The sequence below is a fragment of the Rhinopithecus bieti genome, unplaced genomic scaffold (assembly GCF_001698545.2).
Source record: "Rhinopithecus bieti isolate Rb0 unplaced genomic scaffold, ASM169854v2 scaffold_22, whole genome shotgun sequence".
Lineage (NCBI taxonomy): Eukaryota > Metazoa > Chordata > Mammalia > Primates > Cercopithecidae > Rhinopithecus > Rhinopithecus bieti.
Window position 1 is genome coordinate 429,725 of NW_016803136.1, and position 22,876 is coordinate 452,600.

At 47.1% G+C, this 22,876-nt stretch overlaps 1 protein-coding gene and 1 pseudogene across 1 annotated transcript in view; both read right to left on the minus strand.

The window, feature by feature from the left end:
- VPS53 (VPS53 subunit of GARP complex) overlaps positions 1-22,876 on the minus strand; it is a 219,125-nt gene that overhangs the window by 95,784 nt on the left and 100,465 nt on the right. Inside the window, exons 7-9 of the mRNA XM_017864189.1 lie at positions 18,872-18,987; positions 14,406-14,525; positions 3,605-3,683 (exon numbers count right to left, since the gene is read on the minus strand). Of these exons, the coding sequence (XP_017719678.1) occupies positions 3,605-3,683; positions 14,406-14,525; positions 18,872-18,987 (315 nt within the window). The remainder of the gene's footprint in view (positions 1-3,604; positions 3,684-14,405; positions 14,526-18,871; positions 18,988-22,876) is intronic.
- LOC108521777 (40S ribosomal protein S4, X isoform-like) lies at positions 19,799-21,938 on the minus strand (annotated as a pseudogene).

A 22,876-nucleotide genomic window follows, 5' to 3' on the forward strand; every position in this document is an offset into this window, starting at 1 on the left:
TGCAATGAGATCTTTTGGGAAACAGGCAGAAATGATCATGGGAAATTTGACTTTCTGCAAACCATAACTAAAAGAGACCTAAAAGTTCGAATGCCACTGGTCTCTGACGTCGGAAGACACTGCTGAAGAGGCCGAAGAGTCGGAATGCCAGCCAGCCTCTCTCCCCAAGAGTCGGAATGCCACCAGTCCTCCTCCCTCCACCCAAAGAGTCGGAATGCCACCCAGCCTCTCCCTCCGCCCAAGAGTGGGATGCCACGCAGCCTCCCTCTCAAGAGTGGGAATGTCACCAGCCTCTCTCCCAAGAGTGAGAATGCCACCAGCCTCTCTCTCAAGAGTGGGAATGCCACCGGCCTCTCTCCTAAGAGTGGGAATGTCACCAGCCTCACTCCACATGTGCCACTTTTCCCTGACTCCAATCTCTGGGATTCCCGTTCTTAAAGTGCTGTGTTTTTGCCAAATAGTGTGGTCGCCTTTAACACATAAAACCAGGTTCCAGGCCGGACGCGGTGGCTCACGCCTGTAATCCCAGCACTTTGGGAGGCTGAGGTGGGCGGATCACGAGGTCAGGAGATCGAGACCATCCTGGCTAACACGGCGAAACCCCGTCTCTACTAAAATGCAAAAAATTAGCCGGGCGTGGTGGCGGGCACCTGTAGTCCCAGCTACTCGGGAGGCTGAGGCAGGAGAATGGCGTGAACCCGGGAGGTGGAGCTTGCAGTGAGCCGAGATCGTGCCACTGCACTCCAGCCTGGGCAACAAAGCAAGACTCCATCTCAAAAAAAAAAAAAAAAAAAAAAAAAAAACCAGATTCCAAGCCATGACGCGTGCTCCACGACAGTGAACCACCCAGACAGGCAGCTGAAGAGAAAACCCTGTGATAGTGGCCTCCTGACCTGGATGAACGCTGGGAAGGTAACGGGGCTGGACTGACACATCACGATGGGAAGGTCTTTGTGACCAAAGTTTTGCTGAGACTTTCTTTACAGTATGTCACTGAGTGAACGTGTCGGCTAAGTAGACTACAGTGAAAAGAACACTTGGAATCGACTCCTGGCTTGGCTAAAAAGCCGTGCATGCAGCTTTGACGCACTTACTCGGCCTCACCTGAAAAACAATCAACTCTAGGTGATGAGTAAGGTTCTTTTCTAAATCTTTATTTTATTTTTTGTCAACTCTTTCCAATTCCATCCATCTCAACTGAAGTTCCACTGCTTCTAAAGTGTGATATAAGCTGCCTGAGACCTAAATTGTTAAAATGTTGCCTTACTCCATGCGGAGTGGCTTTTATGTCATCTGCTGAACACCCTAACTTCTCAATTCTCGCTTCAGAATGAGAAGAAGCAAGAAGTCACAAAGGCCAAAACCTATGGGTTCACATGTTCAGATTTTTGCATTTACAAAGACTTTACTAGGTTGCATTGGAAAAATTTTTTTAAATCTTGATTCCATTTTTTAAAATCTTCATTCCCATTTATTTTTTAAGATCTTAATTCCCATTTGTGAAATAGAAATAGTAACACAAGGCCTTTAAATAAAGCCCACAGTTTTTAAAAAGGAAGAAAGAAAACTAGGTTGGGTGCGGTGGCTCACGCCTGTAATCCCAGCACTTTGGGAGGCCGAGGTGGGCGGATCACGAGGTCAGGAGATTGAGACCCATCCTGGCTAACACGGTAAAACCCTGTCTCTACTAAAAAGAAATACAAAAATTAGCCGGGCACAGTGGCGGGCGCCTGTAATCCCAGCTACTCAGGAGTCTGAGGCAAGTAATGGCGTAAACCCGGGAGGCGGAGCTTGCAGTGAGCCGAGATTGCGCCACTGCACTCCAGCCTGGGCGACAGAGAGAGACTCTGAGACTCTATCTCGAAAGTAAAAAAAAAGAAAACAAAAACAAAACCACACACACAAACAAGAAGTCACTATGCAAGAGAAAAGGGAGGCATGCTGTTAGAACCATTTTAATTTCATCTGCCCAGTGGTATCTGGGAAAAAAGATATAAAGTAGGTCTCTTCTAAATAATCAAGATGGGCTTCATCCACATCTTCCTGAAATTTCTAGAAACTGAAATGGGTGGCCGGGCACGGTGGCTCACGCCTGTAATCCCAGCACTCTGGCAGGCCGAGGCAGGCGGATTACCTGAGGTTGGGAGTTCGAGACCAGCCTGGCCAACACGGAGAAACCCCGTCTCTACTAAAAATACAAAAATTAGCCAGGCACGGTGGCAGATGCCTGTAATCCCAGCTACTTGGGAGGCTGAGTCAGGAGAACTGCTTGAACCCAGGGGACGGAGGTTGCGGTGGGCTGAGATGGCACCATTGCACTCCAGCCTGAGCCAAAGAGTGAAACTCCGTATTAAAAAAAAACAAAAAAAACCCTGAAATGGGCAGCTGAGTACACATGAAGCTAACCTTGTCCTAAGAAGCGCCAGAGCTTCTCATGAGCGAATATCCTACAATCCTTTTTTACTTCTTTGATCTTCATTTTCCTCATGTAATAAATAGGACTAACGGCTTTCTAATATCTTCTCCCTTCCTGCAGTTATATCAGATGACTAAGGAATAGGAGGTTCTCCAAGAAAAGTACTTTACAAATAAGCATCTGATTACTAGCAGACAGTCACAAAATGTGAAGACATTAAAATCAGGAGCGGAATTCCTACAGAAAGTGATGGGCAAAAGCTGGGGCCACTACTCCCAACTACTTCCCACGTTTCTTTTATGGAACACAAAGAAAAAATAATTAAGATATTTCCAGTTACTGAATTACAGAGCAGACGCTGGAAATGTTCCTTGCATCAGTAAATGAATGTATGTCCCCATCTCCACCCACCGAGTAGGGTCAGGCTCCTTGCCCCTGAATGCTTCAGTATATTTCTGCCTTGAACAATTCTTTCTCTTGAAATAGCTCAAATAATAGAGAAAAGGGCTTGTATGGGTTCTTTCCTGTCCGACACAGGCTAGGTATAAAGATGGCATCTGCTACAGTTGGAAGGGTGGAGCCAAAAGCAGTTCCCCAAGCAGGATGACCGCCGAGCGGGAGAAAGCTGGTTACATGAGAAGTGCAACCAGCAGCTCCCACGTGAAATGCTGTGGGCTTTGCAGACACAACACAAACAGCTCTGCTACCAGAGAGCTCGAGGGCATTAATTCCGAAGAGCAGGCTTACGGTCGGTAGCAGTGAGGCTCCGCACTGTGTCACTCCGAGAGTTACATAAGCCGGTGGATGCTCCGCCCAGTTATCTTTTCACCAAACAAAACCAGTAAGTTACGTAACGATCCTAAAAGCACTGCGGCATGAGGATTTTTTAAAAATATGGCCATGAGAGAAAAGGAACTGACAGGGCAGACAAGATGGAAGGTTTGACCTACATTAAATTAAGCCCAAACAAATCCTCCCTTTCTGAGGCTGGAAGGAAACAGAGGAGGAACTGCCACCACCTTGGGACATTTAAAATCCAGGATGGTCTCGTTACCCTGAGCCTGCAGCAGACGGATCTGCAGCTGCCAGCAGGCACGACGGGAATGACAACTGCGTGGTGACCGGGGTGGGCGTGAGCTCGGCAAGGATGCCGGTCATCTCTAAAGACGGGGAAATGCAGAGCAGTACCTTGGTGCCTTGGGAAGGAAACGCTTCTTCAAAATCGGCCAGGATTTGCTGTCCTAACTCAGTCTGCGCAGCCTTCACTCTGTGAGGAAGAGAGAACATATCATCACCTGGCATAATATCCTTATGTCACTACACACCGATCCACAGGGTCGGAGGGGCTGAAGTCTTTCCAGAAAGGCCAGGAAGGGTCCAGAGACGTCCACGAGGTGAGAGGTCACACACTAGTTAAGTGGCAGGTTGATGAGCAGGACCCAGGCACCCAAGGTATTCTCAGGGTGAATCTATATCCCCAAAATTCTTCTAGGCCAACCCTTTCCCTGAGGTCGTATGTGTTCATCTTTACACAGTTCCACTGGGGGTAGTCGTGCTGTGGGAAAATGTTACAGAATCACATCCACATCAAATATAAATCTAGTCAGGCACAGAGGCTCACATCTGGAATCCCAGCATGTGGGAGGCTGACGTGAGAGGGTCACTTGAGGCCATGATTTCAAGACCAGCCTGGGCAACATTAGAGAGATCCAGTCTCTACAAAAAAAAAACTAAAATAAAAATTACCCAGGTGTGGTGGCACACACCTGTACTCGGGAGGCTATGGCAGGAGGATCTCTTGAGCCCAGGACTTTGAGGATACACAGAGCTATGATCACACCACAGCACTCCAGCCTGGGTGACAGAGCGAGACCTTGGCTCTCAAACAAAACACTAACAAACAACAACAAATAAATCCATTTTGGATTACTGGTATAACTGCTGTCCTACTCCCTGGAGTACAGAATGGGAAGAGGGCTCCATAGTGTTTTAGGGTGTTTTGTAAAAAATTATTATGGGTATATAACCATTATATATATTTTTATAGAGTACCTGTGAAGTTTTGATAAAGGCATATGATGTATAATGATCAAATCAGGGTAACTGGGGTATCCACCACCCCAAGTTGTTACTTCTCTGTGTCAGGAACATTCCAATTCCAATCTTTTAGTTATTTTTAAATATACAATAAATTATTAACTGTAGTCACCCTACTGTTCTACCAAATACTAGATCTTATCATTCTAACTGTATTTTTGTACCCATTAGCCGTCCCACTTTCTCCCCACCTCCCTGCTACACTTCCCAGCCTCTGGGACCCATCGTTCTACTCTCTATCTCCATGAGTTCAGTTCTGAAAATGTTCAGCTCCCACATACGAGTGAGGACATGAGGAGTTTGTCTTCCTGGGTCTGGCTGATTTCATCTCACATCACATCCATTTCCATCCATGTAGTTGTAGTGTTTTGGGTTTCTTGTTAATCCAGAAACCAACAAGCTCATAAGTTTTTAAACAAATGAATGAAGAGAATGTCTTCCATAGTAAAAACAAAAAGATACAAGTGACAAAATGAACTGCTAAAGGAAAGTGAGGGCCACTGAATGATGATTTAAGTTCAGAAGTTTGTGAATATGTAAATGGAACAGCAAGGAAAACCAGTTAGAAAGGGGAGGCCGGTACTCAACAGTGGATGCGAGTGTACTAGGAGCTCAAGAACCACGTGTGGACTTGAATGCAAGGGCAGAAAGGAGAAGCGGATACGATGGAAAGCAGCTGTGGCTCACGCCCCGCGATCAATCATGCCCCTGCCATCGATCACGCCCCGCCATCGATCACACCCCACAATCGATCACGCCCCGCCATCGATCACGCCCCGCCACCCATCCACCCCCCAGAAAAAAGAACTCCCCCCACCCACTCCCCCCCCCCCCCCTCCCCCACCCCCGCAATCACTCACGCCCCCCCAGCGCTCCCCCCCCCGCCATCGATCACGCCCCAATCGATCACGCCCCCACAATCAATTGTCCCCCCGCCATCGATCACCCCCCCGCCATCGATCACGAAATCGATCATGCCCCGCCATCGACCACGCCCCACAATCAATCACACCCCACAATCGATCACGCCCTGCATTCGATCACGCCCCCATAATCGATCACACTCTGCATCCCCCACCAGCTGCCTGATGTTGGTGGCCACCTTGCACCAGCCAGACTAGCAGAGCTAGAGTGGAGCAAGGCTCTCGGGCCCTGCTGGACTTCCTGAGCCTGAGGCAAATACTGTCTGGTTGCCAAAAATGCCTTAAAAGAGCACACTTCCATTCTTGGTCTCCGCCCTGCTCCTTCAGAATCAACTTTATGAAGTTTCTAGAAATAGCCAACAGCTCAAAACCACAATTTCTTTGGCTGCTAAGGAGTGTCTGGCAACCTGCTGAGATCTTCTTTTCAAATGAGGGGATAGGCATGACCCAAAACAGTCTGTTTTTTCTGTGGCATGGTTATAATTACACCTTATTCCAAATACCTTCCAAGGTTTTTCCAGTATCTTCAAAACTTTTAAAATCACTCTTAGAGGTGGCTTTGTAGCCTTTTGAGTCAGTTTTCAAGGGGGCCAGAAACGATCCAGATGAGGCTATTACTGGAATAGCCCCCACCTCCAGATCAGAATCAGGGCCATACATCTAGAGCTGTCCAATAGACAGTGGGAGACATTCCTTGCGTGTGAACTCTGACATGAGAGAAAAGAATAAAATTGTACTTCGGAGCTTCTCGTGATCCTCACGTCATGAGGCAGCACACAGCCTCCTGTGGTGCCAGGTCACAAGACAGCTTCCAGAGGCGCAGGCCCCGTGTTCCCACCTCCTTCTTGGAAGCACACAGACAGCACCAGTTCCCTCCTAAGCCACAGGGAACTTACAGCAGGCACTTTTCATGGTTAGAAGAGGAAGGAGTTCTCTTCACAGGGGAAGTGCCACCACTGGCCAGAGCACCCACAGTCACATTCTCAGGACCACTGACCATCTCAGTGACACTGGTGGGCCCGGCTCTGCCTCTGGCCCGAACTATTCGCTACTCCATATTCTTGGTGACTCTGAAACTGAGGTGGCAGAAAGGAGAACCACAGCCTATGATGGCACTTGGTATCACCAGAGACAAAAAAGAGGAAAAATGGCCAGCCTCTGATTTGTAGACCTCCTTGCCATGTTCTTCATTTTCAAAGTCACCTCCTGAGATGGGCTAGACCTGGCTATGTGACTAGTGAGCCGCATCATCATGTCACTTCCTCTCCGTGGGTCACAACTTCAAATAGCTGTGAAATAAGAGGGTGGGGCGAGCGGCCTGTACTAGATGATTCTACGTCCTCTCCAGTGCCGATTATTCCACAACACCCATCTTACGGTGCTGACTGGCTTCACAGGTGGCTACAGGTTAGATGTGTGCTTAATCCTGGAGCAGAAGGATATGCTTCTGCATATAAATGTCAATGTTTCCAAAAGCAGATTTCTTTCTTTTCTCTCTCTCTTTTTTTTTTTTTTTTTTGAGACGAAGTCTTGCTCTTGTCCCCCAGGCTGGAGTGCAATGGCGTGATCTCGGCTCACTGCAACCTCCACCTCCCGGGTTCAAGTGATTCTCCTGCCTCAGCCTCCCGAGTAGCTGGGATTACAGGCGCCTGCCACCACGCCCGGCTGATTTTTTGTATTTTTAGTAGAGACGGGGTTTCACTATGTTGGCCAGGCTGGTCTTGAACTCCTGACCTCAGGTGATCTGCCCGCCTCAGCCTCCCAAAGTGCTGGGATTACAGGCACGAGCCACCGTGCCCGGCCTCTACCAACAGCAGTTTTTGAAGTGGCTATCAATGATTCAGATGAAAGAGCACCCATTCCCTCACAGACATCACTGATGGTATCCACAGACCCAGACCTCAATCCCAGGCACTTTCAGGGTGAGATGTAAATTGCAGTCTTCATAATCAACTGTTTAAAAAGGATTCTAGAAAGAAGTCAACAGACTTGAAAGAATGTACCTTTGACCTCATTCCTTTAAACTCCTTCCTCTTCTAACCATGAAAAGTTCCTACTATAAAGAGGTAGCTCTACTGATAACCGTCACCAAAGCAGATATATGTGCTGAACTATCAAGATTTCCTAGTCATTCCTTTCTCTTCAGACTGGAGTACAGTGGTGCATTCGTGGCTCACTGCAGCCTCAACCTCCTGTGGTCAAGTGATCCTTCTCTCAGCCTCCTGAGTAGCTGGGACTACAGGTGTGCACCTCCAGGCACACCTAATTCTTGTACTTCTTGCAGAGATGGAGTTTTGCCATGTTGCCCAGGCTGGTCTCAAACTCCTGGGCTCAAGCAATCTGCCCACTTCAGCCTCCCGAAGTGCTAGGATTACAGGCGTGAGCCACCACGCCAACTGATTTCCTAGTCATTCAGAAATCATGAGCTGGGCAGCCCTGTCCGTTTCCAGGTAGAGTTCTTTTTTCACTCCACCATGAGACCTGCTAAGCCTTTCTCACAGTTATAAGAGGTTAGAAATGGCTGTGAAAAATATATTTTAGTTCAAGAGTTTCATGGTTTTCAAGAGAATGTAAGAATCTTCCATTCTTTGTTGGGAAATACTGACTGACGACTAGAAACATTCACTTTCATGGGCATGCTTAGGCCAGGAGGATCTGAAATGTAAAGACACTAAAGAAAAAACTCTTTCCTTCAACACTACAGCAAGCATGGAAGCATTTGCCAGAAGGGTAGTTGGAAGAATCAGCTATGCTTGAATCAAGGCTCATGAACTTCCATTTCAAATATGCAGGCAAAGATTTCAGAACACAACTTTTCACATGACTTCCACAATTTACAGACAGCAAGACAGTAAATTCGAGACACGGAAGCAATGCAGAGGGTAGTAACCTGCCTGCCATCTCCCGCCCCTCACAACAAACAGCTATTTCTATCATTTCCAGATGGCTCTACCACCACCACGTAAACATAAAGGAAGAAAATTCACCAGAAAGGAAGCTAAAAATAAGAAGTCTGGACTTTTCTCAAACTTTTAGTACCTCCTAAAAAAACAATTCTAGTCAAGCACTGAAAATAAGAAGCTGTCTCCTCTTGGCTCTTCTTAGTGTTACTTTTTTTTTTTTTTCTGAGACGAGTCTGCTCTCTTGCCCAGGCTGGAGTGCAATGGCACAGTCTCAGCTCACTGCAGCCTCCACTTCCGGAGATTAAGTGATTCTCCCACTGCAGCCTCCGGAGTAACTGGAACCACAGGCACACACCACCATACTGGCTCACTTTTTGTATTTTTGGTAGAAACAGGGTTTCACCATGTTGCCTAGGCTGGTCTCGAACTCCAGAGCTCAAGCGATCTACCTGTCTCAGCCTCCCAAAGTGCTGGGATTACAGGTGTGAGCCACCAGGTCCAGCCTTTTTAGTGTTACTTAATAGCACATATTCTGTATTAACCTACACAAAATTATTGCAAACAGAGACTGTGAAATGAACTAAAAGTAAATCCTCCTGGGTTTGCAGCAACCCTACGTGATAATGAATGTTTGGAGCACTGAAATATATTCATAGAATGTTGGATTTTCTATTTTTAAGGGAATGTGATTATAACAGTCATTACAAAGTTCCTTCAAATTTTAAAGCTATCTCTTTGGAAAATGTTGAAAAGCGAAGAGCCCACCAAAAGTACAGGCAACAAAAGCAAAAGAAACAAGTGTGACTCCATCAAACTAAAAGCCCATTAGAGAAATGCAAGCCAAAACCACGACGCAGTATCACCTCACAACCCAGTGGGGGCGCCTTTTCATGCTTATTGGCCATTTACATATCTTCTTTGGAGAAACGCTTACTCAAACCCTTTGCTTGCTTTTAATTGAGTTGTTCGGCTTTTGTTGCTGGTTTTTAGGAATTCTTTGTATATTCTAGATACTAATCCATTATCAGATAAATGATTTGGAAATATTCTTCCCATTCTGTGTGTTGCCATTTTACCCTGCTGATAGTGTCTTTTCATGCACAAGTCTTAAAATTTTTCATCAAGTCCAATTGATCTGTTTTTCTTTTGCTGCCTAGGACTTTGGTGTCATATCCAAGAAGCTGCTGCCAAGTTCAGTGCTGTGAAGATCTGCTCTTTGTTTTCTTCTTGGAGTTTTAGAATTAGGTTTTACATCTAGCTATAGATCCATTTTGAGTTATTAATGAATCCCTACACTCGTTTCTGCCAAATAAAAGTTAGTTCTCTCATGTTCCTGCCATGCACAACCCCTCCTTTACACCGACTAGAGATCAGCTCCCACACACCTCTCCGTGAGTGCGTGGCCACTGCCTGATAAGGGTCTTATCTTTTCTAATCCAGAACATACTCCTACTATCCAGACTCCTGGACCTCTGTAATCCACTAGACTTTTACAAAATACAAGTGAGATCATGCCCCCCACGCTGAAAATCTTTCACTGTCCACAAAATAAAAAATAAAGTATTTAGCCAGGCATATAAAATCTGACCCCATCTACCTACACAGCCTTATCTCTCTCTGCTGCCTCCAAACTCCTTGAGACCCCCTCTTCCTTCTCGCCCCGCTTACTGTCACGTTGGTAAGATGCCACCCATTCTTTTAAGATTCTGATTTTTTTTTTTTTTTTTTTTTTTTTTGAGATGGAGTCTCGCTCTGTCACCCAGGCTGGAGTGCAGTGGCTGGATCGCAGCTCACTGCAAGCTCCGCCTCCCGGGTTCACGCCATTCTCCTGCCTCAGCCTCCCCAGTAGCTGGGACTACAGGCGCCCGCCACCTCACCCGGCTAGTTTTTTGTATTTTTTAGTAGAGACGGGGTTTCACCGTGTTAGCCAGGATGGTCTCGATCTCCTGACCTCGTGATCCACTCGTCTCGTCCTCCCAAAGTGCTGGGATTACAGGCTTGAGCCACCGCGCCCGGCCTAAGATTCCAATTAAAATGGAATTTGTCTATGCCCCCTGCCCTCAGCCCCTGCTTCAGCCTATCAGTTCCTCTTCTGAGATCCTGCTATGCCTTGTGCAGCATATACCATGGTTTTGTTACATCTGTTACGCTGGAATCTTCTATTAATGTCTTTCTTCTCCATACAAAAATGGCGAGCTCTTTGAAGGCAGAGAGTGTGTATTTCTTATTTTTGTGCCTTCAGTCCCCTAGCACAGGGCCTAGGATGTAGAAAATGCAGGGTAAATATCTGTCACATAAATGAAGAAAAGAACAAATGAATGTGAAAGAGATCAACTCTGAATCATCCTGAGAGCAGGAGTAGGAGGGACTGCCTTCCTCCTCCTCCCTCATCTGCTGACAGCAAATCTGCCTGCTCCATCCAAGCTTCTTCCTTCTCGCAGCTCATAAAGTCCTGTTCGCCTGCTTTCTTGGCTGCCTCACAGTCCAGTCTGATAAGGCGATCAGCCGGCTCTAGGTGTGAGGGGTAGGAAGGAGGAGGGAAAAGGTTGCGGTTTTCCTAGTGTTCTGCCAAGCTCTGCTCCAACATACCCTAATAGTTCTTTGGCATTTCAATGACAAGATGCACACTGATGCCCCGAAGCCTTAGAAATAAGAAAAAGATTTTCATAAAAATCCAAATCCAGGCAAGAAAAGTAGTAGACTAGAAGCCTGAGGACTTCCTGGTAGGAAGGATGACAGAAAATCACTGCCCAAAAATGCTTCTCGAAAATGAAAGACATGAAGGTGGTGATACTAGAAGCAGGATGGGGCCCTGGGTCTGCTGCCAGCAGGGCATGCTGTGCCCCGTAATAGGAGGAATCAGCCGCTGTCCACATCTGTACCCACACCGTGAAGGCTCACGCCAGGTGGCAGGGGTGGGCCTCTGGGTCTGAGAACTTTAGCAGTAGCCAGAGGGGCTGCCAACACCCAGGAAGACCAGGGAGCCTCCAAGCCTAGAAGATCAGCCGCTGGGACACCCACCTGGCAGGTTTCTCCAGGTCTGGCCCCCTCACTTTGGAAGAGCTGTCTGTGATAACACTTGGCCAAGCAGCAATTCCCACTTCTCGCCCACGAGCAGGTAGCAGCTAAAGAGCATTCTTGATCAGACTAACAGAGAATGTCAAAAATAAAAAAGAGGCCGGGCGCGGTGGCTCACGCCTGTCATCCCAGAACTTTGGGAGACTGAGGCGGGTGGATCACTTGAGGTGTCAGGAGTTTGAAACCAGCCTGGCCAACATGCCGAAACCCCGTTTCTACTAAAAATATAAAAATGAGCTGTGCATGGGTGGTGGGCACCTGTAGTTCCAGCTACTTGGGAGGCTGAGGCAGGAAAATTTCTTGAACCCAGGAGGCGGAGACTGCAGTGAGCTGAGATCGTGCCACTGCACACTCCAGCCTGGGTGATGGAGTGAGACTTAGTTTCAAAAAATCAATGAATACAATAAAAATGAGCTTTCAGCTAAGAATCACCAAACATTTGAGAAATGTTAAAGAGAGAGAACTGCCACGCTGAACAAACTGAAGATCTTACACTAGGGGACAGAGAAATGGAAGAGGCAGCCCAGCACTTTAACATACAGATAATTTCTATTCCGTGGGAGATATATGAGAATATTATGCCCATGAGAAAAGAATCAGCTAGATATGCTGAAAATTAAAAAGCTGGATTGTTAAAATAAAAATTCAACAGCTGGGCCAAATAGCAGACTAGATGCAAGTGAAGAATAAATTAAAACAGGAAGACTGGGTTGAGGAACTCTTTCAGAAAGCAGTTCAGAAGGACAGAGAGACGGAAAGCATGAAAGGGAAATTAAGAGACATGGCAGCAGATCTAGAAGCTCCAATGTTCATGTAGCAAGAATTCCACAAGAAGAGAATGCAGAGACCAAGTTGTAGACACTACCCAAAGAAAGGAATAAAGGAGAGTTTCTTAGAGTATGAGAAACTCAGGAGTCTTCAGACGAAGAATACAACTGGGGCTAGGTACAGTGGCTCACGCCTGCAATCCCAGCACTTTGGGAGGATGAGGAAGGAGGATCACTTGAGCTCAGGAGTTCAAGACCAGCCTGGGCAACACAGGAAGATCCCACCTCTACAGAAAAATGTTAAAAATCAGCCAGGCATGGTGGTATTTGCCTGCACTCCTGGCTACTCAGGAGGTGGAGGCAGGAGGATGTCTTCAGCCCAGGAGTTCCAGGTTGCAGCGAGCTATGACCACGCCACTGCACTCCAGCCTGGGCAACAGAGCAAGACTCTGTCTCAAAAAAACAAAGCAAGACACTCATCTTACTAGCTACAAGGGAAATGAAAATTAAAGGAACTGGATACCGTTTTCAACCATCAGAGAGAGGAAAATGAAGAACAACAACATCACATGTGGCTGAGGGTGCGGAGAAAGGTGCTCTCAGCTGAGGGTGCAGGGAAAGGCGCTCTCACAATTCACAGACTGCACTACAAGTATACAAAGCTCGCTGCAGGGCAAATGGGCAGTAGTTACTAAAATTTTAAATGTATGTAAACCTATAACCCAGAATCTGTCCTAGAGAAATACTTGCATATGTGCAAATGGGGGCATATTTTAAGATTTAGAAACAAACGATCTAATGCTATCCCTGTGGCGTGTTATACTACGGGAGTCTGTGCATCAATTCCAGAGAATGAAGCAGGTCTATACACACTGACGTGAAAAAAAATCTAAAAAATTCCAGAGAATGAAGCAGGTCTATACATACTGATGTGAAAAACAAATATCTAAAATACATGTGGTTGAAAACAAAAAGCAGTTTTTAGAATAAAGCGTAAGGTATGAAACCATTTAGTTAAAACAAAGCAAAACCAAAACCATTAACTGAAACTATAGATTTATGTAAATACACACATAAAAATCCAGAGCGATATCCATTAAACTGATAACAGTTACCACCTCTGGAGAGAACAATGGGATTCTGAGGTCTAGGTAAAGGGAACTCAGGCTTCATCTGTATATATATTTGACGCCTCCCAGGTTCAAGTGACTCTCCTGCCTCAGCTTTCCAAGTAGCTGCGATTACAGGCAACCACCACCATGTCCAGATAATTTTTGCATTTTTAGTAGAGACAGGGTTTCAACATGTTGGTCAGGCTGGTCTCGAACTCCTGACCTCAGGTGATCCACCCGCCTCGGCCTCCCAAAGTGCTGGGATTCCAGGTGTGAGCCACAGGGCCCGGCCATGGCTCATTGAATTTTCTAAAGACCATCACAGCAATCTATCCCATCCCACGTGCTTTTTGTAACGATGTGACTTTGACATTCCTCCCGTTAGCGTTAGTGGGTGGGAGAAGACTATGTTCCTTCCTCTTGAATCTTAGCAGCCTTGTGACTATGGCAGAAGTGATGCTATGAAATTTCTAAGGCTTGTTTCTCTTGGGACGCTCATTCTTGGAACCAGCCACCTTAACATGAGGAAGTTCAAGAAGCCCATGGAAGACAATACAGAATCCCAGCCCAGGCCTGGCTGAGCTCCCAGCTGAGAGCAAGTACCAAGGTGCCAGCCATGAGAGGGAGCCAATGCATCCTCCAGTCCCTCTTGAGCTGCCTCGGCTAATGCTGCACGGAGCAGGGATGAGCCGGTCCCCCTGAGCCAGGCCAAATTATACATGCAAAACAATTATTGTTTTAAGCTACTAAGTTTTGTGCTGGTTTGTTACAAAGAAATAGATACCTACAACAGTTTCCCTCACAAATGGGGACAGCTGAGAGTTGTCCATATACACAACTGCAAACTATCTACCATAGGCAGCTTTAGAAGACATGGTAAGGAGTATCACGGGGGATGCCTGCACCAGACAGAGTCAGATCATGTACCATCTGAGGTTTCTTCACATAATAAGATTCTGCAGTGAACATGCTGAGTTAAGTGCTTAAGCACCTCCTAGCACCAGGTCCTTTTCTGAAAGCAAGATCACTTCCTCCAGGGATGGTTTACCTTTCAGAAAGCTGCCGGATCTGTGGAATCCCCATAGACTTTTCCTCTGGGGACAGTTTACCTTTCGGAAAGCTGCCGGATCTGTGGAATCCCCATATACTTGTGGAAGTGTTCCAGGACATTCATCACACCCTGAAGGAGATTAGCAACTTCTCCGTACTGTCTTCGCCTGGTCATGGCTCTGCAAGGAAAGAGCAAGTTTAAAAGTCTAGAAAAACACTAAGGACACAAGATACAGACACAGAACAACCTACTCCAGCTCTCAAACAGACATCAACTCAGCTGAATCGACGTTCACTGAGTGCTGAGTATATAAGCTGCTGTGCGCTGTGGGAGGCAAAAAACAGGATCTGGTCCAAATCCTCAAGGTGACATCATATAGTAAGGCAGAGAGTCAAGTACACATCTAACTAGTATAAAATAGGATGAACTAGGTTCTAAACAGAAGTGCACGTTACGTGCTATGGTGGGAAGAATGTGTGAGTGATTAATTCTCATTCGGTGTGGGGACGGGAATCTGGGAAGACGATGGATTTAGAATTTGGGTTGGATATTTTGGGATTAGCAAGCTTGGGACAGAGAACAGGGGTAGGGATGTTACTATCTGAGGATTACAGCCTATGAGCAAACCAAACACATCTTTCCAGGACAAAACAAAGGACATGGCCGGGCGCGGGGGCTCACGCCTCTAATCCCAGCACTTTGGGAGGATGAGGCGGGCAGATCACGAAGTCAGGAGATCAAGACCATCCTGGCCAACATGGTGAAACCCCATCTCTACTAAAAATACAAAAAATTAGCTGGGCGTGGTAGCAGGTGCCTGTAATCCCAGCTACTCGGGAGGCTGAGGCAAGAGACTCGCTTGAACCTGGGAAGTGGAGGTTTCAGCGAGCCGAGATCGTGCCACTGCACTCCAGCCAGGAAGACAGTGTGAGACTCCCATCTCAAAACCAAAAACAAAAATACAGAAAGGGCACGGCTTTAAATATTAACTGAAATCTGCAGGTTCTGAGGCATCTGTGTCACAGACCTCTACTTTCCGTACTGCTAAGGTTAATGTCGCTTCAATAAAAGGATGCTGATAAAATCAAGTTACACACAGGGAGGAAATATAAACTATTAGATCTAAATTTTTCATTAGGGTTGGGCTATTTCATTACATTTATAATTTATGATTTGCCATAAGAGGCATTGAAAAAGACAGGATCAAGTTCAAGTCAAGGTGTTACACTGCTACCAACATTGCTATCACTGCCTGTTCTCACCACCGCCTGTTCCCACCAGCGCCTGTTCTCACCACTGCCTGTTCCCACCAGCACCTGTTCTCACCACTGACTGTTCCCACCAGCACCTATTCTCACCACCACCTGGTCTTAACCACTGCCTGGTCTCACCACCGCCTGTTCTCACCACTGCCTGGTCTCACCAGCACCTGTTCTCACCACTGCCTGTTCTCACCACTGCCTGGTCTCAGTAGCGCCTGATCTTAACCACCGCCTGGTCTCACTAGTGCCTGTTCTCACCACTGCCTGGTCTCACCAGTGCCTGTTCTCACCAGCACCTGTTCTCACCAGCGCCTGGTCTCACCACCGCCTGGTCTCACCACCACCTGGTCTTAACCACCGCCTGGTCTCACCAGCACCTGGTCTCACCACTGCCTGATCTGATGGTTTGTTGGACACCCACCACCCAAGAAGGAACAAATGTGACTGCCCTCTGGTCTCCCTCTGGCCCCTGCTCTCACTGCTCACAGGGGAGTGGACCAGGGGTCCCTGGAGCTCATCCAATACCTAGAGAGGTCAGGAAGGGGCCCCGCCCCTCCTCCTCTTTCCCTCAAGGCACTCTCCCACTTCCCCTACCCAGGACTTCGAATGCTATATCTCAGTTTCTGTGAAGATGAGCTTTCCCTGTCCACACACGGAATCACACTGAGGCTGGAGCAGGGGGAGTCCCCAGTCTGAGATGGGCCACAGAGGTGAGCTGGAGTGTCAGAATCTTGCTAGTAAGGGAGGCTTTAGACTGCTTCTTTGTAGTAAATAACCAGCTCTTCCTTCTAATACTATTTCTAATGTTCTGATGTATCATTCCCTCTACAAACCAAATGGAAAGCTAATAAAAAGTAGATTGAAAAAAAGTGGTTTGAATGATTGAGTTCTGTCTCCTATATAGGGTCTCTTTGATGACAGCACAACTCAGCCCAACGCAAGTAGGAAACTCGCCGAGGCAGAAGCAGCCGGGAGTGAACGTGGGCCCGTGTCCCTCTGTCTGCCGTGATGGTACAGAGCTGCAGCCTGAAGACGGGTCATATTCTCAGAGTCATTCTGAGAGGCTTCCTGGGTCCCCTTCTGACCGGCTGCCAGTGTTCGTCAGGTTTTGAACACCAGAGGGCACAAAGCAAAAATGGTGACTGGACACTTGAAGCCAATTTGCAGAAGGTGGGACGGGATGGTGAGACTTTCCCGGCTGAGAAGTAAACAGGCTGACAACACCATTTTCTCTATGTGACACATCTCCTATGGCCCCAGAAGAAAAAGTTGGCATTGCTTACTCGAGGGAGTCGACACCTCCTGCCAGCATGTGCAGGTGGTTCAGTGTGGTGATTGAGGTGGTCAGGTGGCGTTTGGCGTGATCTAATTGCTTAATATCACGGGTGATTTCTTTCACCTAAACATTGAAAAACCAAAGAGAGAAAGGAAGACGGTTAAGAAGGATGTAAAACGCTTCTGCAAGTAGCTCCCTAAGAAATGAATGCAGATGAAGCAGGGAAAAATCTCAGGTTAGCAAACATTCTCACAATACAAAATCACAATAATTTCCAGCATTTAAATTTAATGTGGCATCTTTTTGGACTTTGCTCAGGGTTATAAAACCTTCAGCTGCGAGCATGAAAGGAACTTTATTTTTTACCCCAAATGAAATGATCCAAATGGCAATTCAGTATTGAGCATACAGGACAGAGCAGGCACGCACAGCACCGTTCCTCCTGAACAAGGTGAGGAAAGTGTGCCTTCTGGTGCTGACGCCCCTGGGCCGTACAAAATGCCTCAATCAGCACATGGTACTCAGACGGTCTTTCCTAACGGAACGAGGGCCTGGGCTTTCAGCAAAGACTTTCAAATCTCAAGAAGGCTGAAATAGAAGCCGTGTAACACACGCTTAACATGTAAGTTACCAGGAAGGCAGGAGCAGTCTTCGGGGAGTGAGAAGGCAGTTTGGGGAGTAAGAGCCTGACAGTGTTGTTTCAGCAGGTCCGAGGGAAGAGACGCTGTCTCTGGGAATGCAAGTATATTTCAGTCACCAGAAAAGCATATTCAATAGAGAAGCTGGAAAAACTCCCCAACTTTACCAACACCCAGGTGAAATCATCCACTGTGTTTCTTCATCCACGCTAAGAAACTTTCTGTGTGTGTGTGTGTGTGTGTGTGTGTGTGTGTGTGTGTGTTTTATCATGCCACATTATTTTTAATTACGTACAAANGCCTGGTCTCACTAGTGCCTGTTCTCACCACTGCCTGGTCTCACCAGTGCCTGTTCTCACCAGCACCTGTTCTCACCAGCGCCTGGTCTCACCACCGCCTGGTCTCACCACCACCTGGTCTTAACCACCGCCTGGTCTCACCAGCACCTGGTCTCACCACTGCCTGATCTGATGGTTTGTTGGACACCCACCACCCAAGAAGGAACAAATGTGACTGCCCTCTGGTCTCCCTCTGGCCCCTGCTCTCACTGCTCACAGGGGAGTGGACCAGGGGTCCCTGGAGCTCATCCAATACCTAGAGAGGTCAGGAAGGGGCCCCGCCCCTCCTCCTCTTTCCCTCAAGGCACTCTCCCACTTCCCCTACCCAGGACTTCGAATGCTGTATCTCAGTTTCTGTGAAGATGAGCTTTCCCTGTCCACACACGGAATCACACTGAGGCTGGAGCAGGGGAGTCCCCAGTCTGAGATGGGCCACAGAGGTGAGCTGGAGTGTCAGAATCTTGCTAGTAAGGGAGGCTTTAGACTGCTTCTTTGTAGTAAATAACCAGCTCTTCCTTCTAATACTATTTCTAATGTTCTGATGTATCATTCCCTCTACAAACCAAATGGAAAGCTAATAAAAGTAGATTGAAAAAAAGTGGTTTGAATGATTGAGTTCTGTCTCCTATATAGGGTCTCTGTGATGACAGCACAACTCAGCCCAACGCAAGTAGGAAACTCGCCGAGGCAGAAGCAGCCGGGAGTGAACGTGGGCCCGTGTCCCTCTGTCTGCCGTGATGGTACAGAGCTGCAGCCTGAAGACGGGTCATATTCTCAGAGTCATTCTGAGAGGCTTCCTGGGTCCCCTTCTGACCGGCTGCCAGTGTTCGTCAGGTTTTGAACACCAGAGGGCACAAAGCAAAATGGTGACTGGACACTTGAAGCCAATTTGCAGAAGGTGGGACGGGATGGTGAGACTTTCCCGGCTGAGAAGTAAACAGGCTGACAACACCATTTTCTCTATGTGACACATCTCCTATGGCCCCAGAAGAAAAGTTGGCATTGCTTACTCGAGGGAGTCGACACCTCCTGCCAGCATGTGCAGGTGGTTCAGTGTGGTGATTGAGGTGGTCAGGTGGCGTTTGGCGTGATCTAATTGCTTAATATCACGGGTGATTTCTTTCACCTAAACATTGAAAACCAAAGAGAGAAAGGAAGACGGTTAAGAAGGATGTAAAACGCTTCTGCAAGTAGCTCCCTAAGAAATGAATGCAGATGAAGCAGGGAAAATCTCAGGTTAGCAAACATTCTCACAATACAAAATCACAATAATTTCCAGCATTTAAATTTAATGTGGCATCTTTTGGACTTTGCTCAGGGTTATAAAACCTTCAGCTGCGAGCATGAAAGGAACTTTATTTTTTACCCCAAATGAAATGATCCAAATGGCAATTCAGTATTGAGCATACAGGACAGAGCAGGCACGCACAGCACCGTTCCTCCTGAACAAGGTGAGGAAAGTGTGCCTTCTGGTGCTGACGCCCCTGGGCCGTACAAAATGCCTCAATCAGCACATGGTACTCAGACGGTCTTTCCTAACGGAACGAGGGCCTGGGCTTTCAGCAAAGACTTTCAAATCTCAAGAAGGCTGAAATAGAAGCCGTGTAACACACGCTTAACATGTAAGTTACCAGGAAGGCAGGAGCAGTCTTCGGGGAGTGAGAAGGCAGTTTGGGGAGTAAGAGCCTGACAGTGTTGTTTCAGCAGGTCCGAGGGAAGAGACGCTGTCTCTGGGAATGCAAGTATATTTCAGTCACCAGAAAAGCATATTCAATAGAGAAGCTGGAAAACTCCCCAACTTTACCAACACCCAGGTGAAATCATCCACTGTGTTTCTTCATCCACGCTAAGAAACTTTCTGTGTGTGTGTGTGTGTGTGTGTGTGTGTGTGTGTGTGTGTTTTATCATGCCACATTATTTTAATTACGTACAAAGATCTAACACGTCACGCACGGACCATTCCACCCGCTGCTCTGCTTGGCTGCCAGTCTCATCTCTCTCTTCTGCAATGGTGAGGCGGGTACCCTTTCCTTGGGGAAGAGAAATCCATGGTCTGTTGCCAATAGTGAAAATGTTGGAAAGCCGAGAGGCAAAGCTGTTGCCACTGGCGTCTTTCACATGAACCACGTCAAAAGATCCAGGGTGCCTCTCTCTGTTGGGGTCACACCAATTCTTCCCAGGTTGGCACCTCCAGTCACCATACACAGCTTACCAGTGTCGAACTTGATGAAATCAATAATCTTGCCAGTCTCCACATCAATCTGAATGGTGTCATTCACCTTGATGAGGGGATCAGGGTAGCGGATGGTGCAAGCATCATGGTCACCAGATGAGGGATTCCTTTTGTGCCCACAAAGATTTTCTCACTTTGCNTAAACATTGAAAAACCAAAGAGAGAAAGGAAGACGGTTAAGAAGGATGTAAAACGCTTCTGCAAGTAGCTCCCTAAGAAATGAATGCAGATGAAGCAGGGAAAAATCTCAGGTTAGCAAACATTCTCACAATACAAAATCACAATAATTTCCAGCATTTAAATTTAATGTGGCATCTTTTTGGACTTTGCTCAGGGTTATAAAACCTTCAGCTGCGAGCATGAAAGGAACTTTATTTTTTACCCCAAATGAAATGATCCAAATGGCAATTCAGTATTGAGCATACAGGACAGAGCAGGCACGCACAGCACCGTTCCTCCTGAACAAGGTGAGGAAAGTGTGCCTTCTGGTGCTGACGCCCCTGGGCCGTACAAAATGCCTCAATCAGCACATGGTACTCAGACGGTCTTTCCTAACGGAACGAGGGCCTGGGCTTTCAGCAAAGACTTTCAAATCTCAAGAAGGCTGAAATAGAAGCCGTGTAACACACGCTTAACATGTAAGTTACCAGGAAGGCAGGAGCAGTCTTCGGGGAGTGAGAAGGCAGTTTGGGGAGTAAGAGCCTGACAGTGTTGTTTCAGCAGGTCCGAGGGAAGAGACGCTGTCTCTGGGAATGCAAGTATATTTCAGTCACCAGAAAAGCATATTCAATAGAGAAGCTGGAAAAACTCCCCAACTTTACCAACACCCAGGTGAAATCATCCACTGTGTTTCTTCATCCACGCTAAGAAACTTTCTGTGTGTGTGTGTGTGTGTGTGTGTGTGTGTGTGTGTGTGTTTTATCATGCCACATTATTTTTAATTACGTACAAAGATCTAACACGTCACGCACGGACCATTCCACCCGCTGCTCTGCTTGGCTGCCAGTCTCATCTCTCTCTTCTGCAATGGTGAGGCGGGTACCCTTTCCTTGGGGAAGAGAAATCCATGGTCTGTTGCCAATAGTGAAAATGTTGGAAAGCCGAGAGGCAAAGCTGTTGCCACTGGCGTCTTTCACATGAACCACGTCAAAAGATCCAGGGTGCCTCTCTCTGTTGGGGTCACACCAATTCTTCCCAGGTTGGCACCTCCAGTCACCATACACAGCTTACCAGTGTCGAACTTGATGAAATCAATAATCTTGCCAGTCTCCACATCAATCTGAATGGTGTCATTCACCTTAATGAGGGGTCAGGGTAGCGGACGGTGCAAGCATCATGGTCACCAGATGAGGGACTCCTTTTGTGTCCACAAAGATTTTTCTCACTTTGCACAACTTGTACTTGGCCTCCTCAGGTATAATACAATGTACAGCAAAGCGACCTTTGGTGTCACAGATGAAATGGAAATTCTCGCCTGTCTTGTCAATGCTGATGACATCCATGAACCCAGCAGGGCAGGTTACATCAGTTCGGACCTTGCCATCGATCTTAATGAACCGCTGCATGCAAGTCTTCTTTCCTTAAGTCTGTTCCTTAGGAAAATGATGAGGGGGAGACACTCTCTCAACTTGGGGGACCGTGGACGGACGAGGAGCCAACACAGCAGTCCACTTATCCAGCACCCAATGCTTTGGAGCTGTCATGCGCTTCAGACGCTCCTTGGCACCACGAGCCATGGCTGCGTTAGGCAAGGAACGGGGCCTCCGTCTTCCGGTGCACGCAGCGAAACTTTCTCAACAGCAATTTGGTTGCCCAGGTTCTGTGATACCTGGAAGGAAGGGACTGCCCTGGATACCAAGCACAAACACTGCAGTCAGGGGATAGACGCATCCCACTAAAGGGAGAAACTCGGCAGTGAGTTCGTGTGCCCCGGGAACTCACAAAGGTTACGACCTGCCCAGCTCGAGTCCACACCCACAATCCTGCAAGCCTCACCTGGATCTCAGCTGGAAAAAGCCTCTTTCATGGGGACTTCCCAATCTAGCCTGCCTTCCTTCTACAACCCCCAAACAACCTCTGTTTCCACTGAATTAAAAAAAAAAAAAGTTTAGGACCCACCACTACTTTACCAAATACTTTAACTTGGGGCAAAAAAAACAAAAAAACAAAAAAACAAAAAACCCCAGAGTGGTGTCACAAGCTAGATATAGAAGGCTGAAAACTGGCCCTGTAATCTGATCACCCACTTGCTGCTCTGAAATCAGCATCCTTTTCCTACAAGAAAATCTCTGTATCTCTTCCAGGGTTTTAGCTTCGGTCTAACATAGGGAGTCTTTATTTTTTATTTTTATTTATTTATTTAATTAATTTATTTATTTATTTATTTATTGAGACGGAGTCTCGCTCTGTTGCCCAGGCTGGAGTGCAGTGGTGTGATCTCGGCTCACTGCAGCCTCCACCTCCCAGGCAAGTGATTCTCTGCCTCAGCCTCTAGAGCACCTGGGATTACAGGTGTGCACCATGATGCCTGGTTAATTTTTGTATTTTTAGTAGAGACACAGTTTTGCCGTGTTGGCCAGGCTGGTCCTGAACTCCTGGCCTCAAGTGATCCGCCCTCCTTGGCCTCCCCAAGTGCTGGGATTACAGGCGTGAGCCACGGTGCCCGGCCGCATCAGGGGTCTTTAACCACTGTGTTCAAAGTCACAGTCATCTACGACTCTTCCTGGTCCCTGCATCATTAAGTCATTAAGTCCTAAATATTATTCCTCTGCTTCATCTCAAG